We start from the raw sequence: 7,192 nt of genomic DNA, 5'->3' as shown, positions 1-7,192 counted from the left end.
AGACCGGTTACACATGTGTCTGGACCCAAACATAACTGACCAAGCAGGCAAGTTAAATGTCAGTCATAACCAATTCTCAGTGAGCTACGAGGCTCGGAGAACCTTTGAATTGTGTGTGTGTGTGTGTGGTAGTGATACAATCCAAGTAATAAAAGATGTTTCTGTTGAGTTTGTTCAAGAAAACTATCTTGTGATCTAAAGATTTATTAAATGTTTTAAGAGTCAACATATCGCCAGCATATAGCCGACGTATCCCCCTCCCCCAAATTTCTGAAAATCAAGTTTAGCAAGAATTGAGTCCTTCATGGAAAGATGATCGCTATATATAGATGGCTCAATTTTAATTATTAAAATTATTATAATATGATGAAACATTAATTGTAATCTAATACTCGGGTATTTAATTCCCGAATATATTTTCAAGATAAATTATTTTTTTTGTAAATTATTGTTCCGCCAAATAAAACATACAACTCTGATGTATTTACAAAACATGTACTAACTATTGGTCACACTTCTAGGCCCTAGATTTGGGGTGCAACACCTAACATCTTAACAAACTAAAATAAGTGTGCACCCTGCACATCCCTAACTTGCTTAATGATTATTATGATTATATTGATAGACCAATTATTCCAATCACACTAAATATTAACAGATTTGACTAGATGGACAAAGAATAAAAAAGAAGCTGTTGAGGCAACCATTTTTACTCCATGATAGGTATGTGGACAGCTCGGAATGATGCGATTTTTGGCTCATAAGTCGAGTCCAAAGACACTTTGATTCGATTCCGTCGGTTTCTTTTTTGTGGTTCTCGTTTCGTAATTGGAAATTTCATTTGAATTGGATATCGTGGTTCTCGTCTAGTGATTGGAACAACCTTCATGGATAGATGATATTTTTTGTGAAAGGCATATATGCCTACCTGACTTAATCAGAAGTAATGTTGGAAATGGTACTCACACTGGTTTAGATGGACGAGTGGGTTGGCGAGTTATTTCCGGTTTTCATTTTAACGAAAAAGACATCAAACCAATTCCTTCAAAAGGAATTCTTACTGGTGATTGGAACAACCTTTCATGGATATTTGATATTTTTTTGGAAAAGCATATACGTTAGCCGACTTAATCAGGAGTAATGTCGGAAATGGTGCTCACACACTGTTTTGGATCGTCAAGTGGGTTGGCAATGAACCCCTCTACAACCGTCTTCCCTCACTATTCAAATTAGAAAGATGCAAGAGAGGTAGTGTTCGAGACAAACTGAGGGCGGATCATCCATGAACGGAATCACGGATGTGATTGGGTGTGGGTAACCAAACAAGCATCACAAATTGAAGTGGATGAGCTATGGGTTTGTTTGGAACTATTAGCGGGTTGGACTTTGGAAAAACGAGATGATAAATAGTCTTGTTGTTTTGAGAGTGATGGTAGATACTCTTATCAAATCAGGAAGAAATTTATGCAAAGCGAATCGAGATGTGCAACCGGCTTTCGTCATGGATTGGAATAAGTGGGTTCCATTAAAAGTTAAGCTATTTAGGTGGAAGGAGGAAATGCGTAGAGTGGCTACCTCGGATGCGCTATATAAAAGAAACTCTATTGATGAGATAAATAAGTGTCTGTTATGTGTAGGTGAAAGAGAATCAATCGAACAAATTTTCCTATCTTGCTATGTCACATTGGTAATTTGGCAATTTGTTAGTAGTTGGTGTGGAACACCACCCATATATGCCTTAGAGTTTCGGGATATTCTTAATATCCACTTAACTAGCGGTGCACAAGGAACTAAACGACAAGCAATTAAATAGTGATTTTCACGACATGTTGGTGTTTATGGAAGAAGCGAAATGCGGATCTTTTGATAATCAATGGGCTTCAATTAATCATCAAATTATATCTGTAAAACACTATAAATGAGAGTTTATAACTTATAACTTTACATCAAATATTATTTCAAATTAATAAATAACTTATGATTCTTTTAAACTAAAATTCCCTGTTTAATTCTCAAATAAGAAACTCATCTGATCAAAAAGTTCTTATCATCAGTAAAGTTGATAAGTTTCATAGAGTTAGAATCAAATGCTAATAGTTGGTAGTTCAAATAATATAATCACCGGCGAAAATCTTATATATTCCAAACCTTAGATAATAGTTTATACACATGTGCTGTTTATGAGAAAATACAACTTAAAATATATTACAATGGTGTGCTAATATAGTAGGGGATGATCATTAGAAATTTAGGTATGATGAAGTTAACGGTTTTAACACATTCCTTCCCTTGGTCTCAACCAAGTCCAAATGCTTTTGCAGAAGATGCATGTAAACAACCCAATCCCCATTCTTCTTCGCACTCGGCATTGGCATTACGTATCCGGTTTGCCCACCCCATGGAAAATGGTATGACCCGAAATGTGGCTTTCCCCATCCAAAGTCGATACTATCAACCGGAAAGCGTTGCCCGGAAGACACCACTATCGCTTCACCGTCATGCTCGTCCATTTTGACATATATCTTTGCCACAGCTGGCTCAGGTCGGTGCATCTCAACCCAATCAATGAGTCCTCTAAAATGTTCTTCAGTCACTGCAGGACACACAAACTCATGCACCATATCAGCTACTAGGCTGAGTGGCATCTCCTTAAGCTCACTTGTTTTCGCCTCACCGTAAGGGATAGAAAGTACATTTCCAAAGTAGTTTCGCATCGAAAAAGACCCGATATTTGACAAAGAGAGTTTATCAAGGCCAACCATATCTAGCCTTTCTCTCCCATCAACTACAACACCCATTTTGCAACTGTTAAACCCATCCTCACACTCTGCAATTATCTTCCATAGAAATGCGGTAAAGGATACAAGTTTACTTCTTTTTGGGTTTCCGTTAAAGCTTGATTTGGATTGAATGTGATTTATATCTTTGGCTTCTATGTAGTATATTCGACTTATAAGGGGATTGGTTGGTAAAACAGACCGCGGTGGAGGGATGGAGGATAAAGGTAGGAATAGCTTGTTGTAGAAGGTGTTCATGATCGGTGGGCGTCTAGGGTTAAGCATGGAACGCCTGAAAGATGGAAGACTAGAAATTGGTTTGGACTGAGCAATTTCAGACCATGCAGTCAAGAACAGATTTATCGAGTATGCATCAGCTACTCGGTGATCAAATTTGCATCCAATTACCAAACCTCCACAACTCAACTCGGTGACCTGTTCGAGACAGGTAAAGATAAAACAATTAAAAACAAATAAGAAAAAAGAACCCATTCATTTAAAAAAAGTTGCTAACAATCTTTGATTTTACATTTATATATATATATATGTGTGTGTGTGTGCAGGGCCGCCTCTTGAGTAAGCTAAATGAGGCCATCTTTTTAGGCCTCCATTTTTATAGGACCTTCATTTTAAATAGGAGCTATATATTATGAGATTTTGAAGTAGAGTTCTTTAGAATTAGTAACTCATTGATGTGCCATAAGCTAAAAAGGATTGCTTCATATCAATTATCACTGTATATCATCAAAATTCTATAATTCTTGTATACTCTTTAGCCTTATACTCATAAAGAAAAGACGAGAAAAAGACCTCAAAATTTTAGTTAGTTTTATGCCTTCGAAAACGTTAAATCGGGCCCTGTATGTATGTAGTTTATATTACATATGTTTACGCACACACAAAATGTTCTCTTTGGATGCGAATGTTATGAATGACACTTTGGCCACCTACTAAAAGTTTTCCATGAGATATTTATTTCCTTTTTTTTATAGTTTTTCTTTAAAGTTTAAATTTCACTTCTTTTATATATATATATATATAATATATATATATAGGGGTGAGATCCAGTGAAAACTTTTCTTAAATAGAAAACTTAAAAACTTTTATAAACCCCCAAAAAACTATTTTTAACTTTTTTTAAATATTTTTTGAATTTTTTTCCATTATTCTTATATGTTGTTATTGCTTCCAAAAAAAAAAAACCTTGCCGGTAACCTCGTCGGTGTAGTGTACATGTGTAATAGTGTCTATTGCATATATGCAAAAGTGTTTGTATTGCATAGAAACAACACTATTGCACATATTTGAAATACATTATTGTATATATTCAATATAAGACTAATATGCACATCGAATACACATTAGTAACTATGTGTAATACAACATTAAGGCACATATGCACTACATCGACTTTTATTTTATTATTATTTTTTTTCCATCTAATACAACACTACTATACATATACAATACACAAATATTGAATATATGCAATTAACCACTATTAAACTTAAAAATACATAGTAATACACATGTGTAATACAACGGTATCGCACAGTAATACGTATGTGCATTACAACAGGTTTTTTTTATTTTTTTTTATTTTTTCCGAACAAAGAGTAAGAAAATATAAGAATAATGGCAAAAAAAAAATTTGAAAAATATTTTTTTATTTTTAATTAAAAATAATTCTTTAAGAGTTTTTAAGTTTTCTCTCTAAATGTGAGTTTTCTCTTGATTATCCTCCCTATATATATGTGTGTGTGTGTGTATATATATATCTATAATTGATTTATTTTGAGAACTACTTTGAGTTTTAAGAACTCGAAAGAACTCAACGTAACAATTTTTTTTTTAAAATTCTTTTTACATATATGTAATATGTAGGTTACATGCACGTAAAAAAATTACAGAATTTTTTTACACACTGAATCGACTTTTTACATAGGTGTAACTAATGTTTACACTAGTGTAATCATCAAACATCTTTAATATCTTATAATTCATTTTTTAATCAGATTTAATCTTAGCTGCATATTCTATATCTATTTAAATGATTATGTGGTCCATATTAAATTCTTAACGTTCTTACAACTTATCAAAGTTCTCAAACTATCATTTCCATATATATATAAAATCCATTTATTCTTTAATAACTTGTGTTCATTAATTATTTAAAGAATTAAATAAACTATTGTAGTTAATATGTTTCTTAACATCCTGATATAAATTTTTATTAAAAACAGAGTTTTTGAAATAAGCTTTATTTGGTGTCATAGATTCCCGAGTGCTGGTACCGTGCTCGTAGCTTAACGAACTGAACTGATTTGGAATGGACAATATCAGTACTGATGTCAATATTACCAGTTTATTTTGGTGTTGATACAATGTCAAAGTTCTATGTTTGTAATTTAATAACTTTTATTTGATTTTATTCTTTTGTAAACACTAATTTTATGTTTTATGTATTAATAAAATTTCCAGAACATACCGTATTCTCGCCACAATACGCAAGAAAACCTCACGAGTTATTTACTTTTACAATATGATAAAAAGTTAACACTTGCAGACTCTTTCTTCTTGTTATTTTAGTCATAACTAACACCTTGTTATTTGTGATACATGCATGCATACATACATGTGTACGTACATATACGTATGTACGTATGCATATATATATATATATGTGTGTGTGTGTTTTTTCTGCTTTTATTTTTTGTGTGTTGTATGGTATATGTATATTCAGTTATGAATTTTTTTATTAGTGCATGCATGGCCAGAACCTCTATTCATGACATCCCATGATACTTATAATCTAATTAAATATTTAGAAATTAAGGATATTTAAAAGTTGAGTTTACGCAATTGTAGTTTAGAAAAATCTAGAAACATAATATAACAGTAAGTTATTTAAATATATATCATTAATTAAAACAAAAAAACAAAAAGTTCTAGCCTAAATTTTAACTAAATAAAACACGAGTCCTTTTCACGAGTTATGATGTATAAATTGTCAACATAGGTTATGCAAGATCGTAATATTTTATTACTTTCTGAAGCAATCAATGAAAACTAGAAGATTGGTCTTTTGGATTATTTTTTTTTTATAAAAGATAATCATACCTTCTGCCATTTGTAGAAAAGATAACGTAATAGTTATGTTTATTTGGCCGGTTTGGTTATTTTTACATTTAAATCTCATCTTTGGTAATAGTTATTAACTTTGCAGAATGATTAGATAATATTCACTGAAAAGTGAAAACCAATTAACTGATCATATTCATATACCTGAACTGTAAGAACACCTTCTTTTTTTATTGGAACAAGCTTTCTCTCTACAGATTCATCAGGGTGATAGAGATCAATGTTCGTAAGCTCTATATCAGCACGTGCATGGATAAAATCCACACCGTGGTTATTACAAAGCAACTCGGGTTCATCCAGGTTGTTTTGGACAATTTCACCCGCGAGCGGGTAAAACTGTGCCAACGCTTGTGCCAGTGATTTCTTGACCATGCTCACGCTCTCATCGAGTGGAAGAGAGTTCTTGTAGCAGAAGAAAACGCCAACATCCAGTGGCGGAAGGAGTAGGTCTAGGTTAGACATAGGTAGCCAGTGGTCCTGGACCGGCAATGCAGCAGCGATGATGTCTCTCTTCTTCACACTAACCGTAAAAGTTCCGCCGCATGAGCCCATTGTTTATGATTTATTGTACACCAAATGGTTTGGTCTTGTAGTTGGAAACAAAGTTGAGGAAAGGTGGTTGATTTGAAAGAGGATTAGGAATTGTGAGTGGGGATGGTGGATTGAAAAAGGAATGATTTATATAGGAAAGTGGGTGTGTACGTTGTTTTGTTTAGTACTAGTAAAAAATTAAGAGGGACAAGGCTAGTTGAATCTGTCTTTTGAAAGTGTAAACATTTGTATTCTTTTCACCAACCTCATTTAGCCTATTTTTTCAACTAATTGGTAGATAGATACTGAAAATTTCAACTTACTACAATGTAAACAGGTCAAACTTTTCTTACCCATATTTTATTTGTGAGTTAAAATATATAATAAGAGCTAAGTTTGATATTATGAAGTTACTTAACAAAAAAATTCTAACTATAAGTTTTAAAACTATTTATAATTAGGAAAATCAAAATTTAAAAATCCAAACTATTAACCGCTTGTCATACTAATTTCAACTAATAATATGATTAGTGACAACAGAGTATAGTTAAAATTATTTAGAAATTTTCTTTAAAAAATGATTCTTGTCACGTAATGCTGCCACGTAGATGTTTATTGACAACTAAGCGTGACATGCAAGCATCAACGGATGATTAAATCCGTTAGTCGCAGACCGTTGGTAAAAAAAATATACCTTTAGTTGAGATCGCTACCAGCCAAGAGTGAATTGAAACTAAAACGCC

General features: G+C 32.8%; 1 protein-coding gene across 1 annotated transcript; it reads right to left on the bottom strand.

Moving 5' to 3' along the window:
- Positions 1-2,194: 2,194 nt before the first annotated feature.
- Positions 2,195-6,470, bottom strand: LOC143611655 (coniferyl alcohol acyltransferase-like). Its single transcript, XM_077085830.1, has 2 exons — positions 6,063-6,470; positions 2,195-3,212 (listed from the first exon to the last, which is right to left on the bottom strand). The coding sequence occupies exons 1-2, from the start codon at positions 6,468-6,470 to the stop codon at positions 2,241-2,243; spliced, it is 1,380 nt and encodes a 459-aa protein (XP_076941945.1). The 3' UTR covers positions 2,195-2,240.
- Positions 6,471-7,192: the final 722 nt, after the last annotated feature.

This window comes from Bidens hawaiensis, unplaced genomic scaffold (genome assembly GCF_021521415.1).
Source record: "Bidens hawaiensis isolate Kalapana, Puna unplaced genomic scaffold, B.hawaiensis_p1.1 tig00031868_1, whole genome shotgun sequence".
In the NCBI taxonomy this organism is placed as follows: Eukaryota; Viridiplantae; Streptophyta; class Magnoliopsida; order Asterales; family Asteraceae; genus Bidens; species Bidens hawaiensis.
This window is presented reverse-complemented; position numbering and strand designations above follow the sequence as displayed.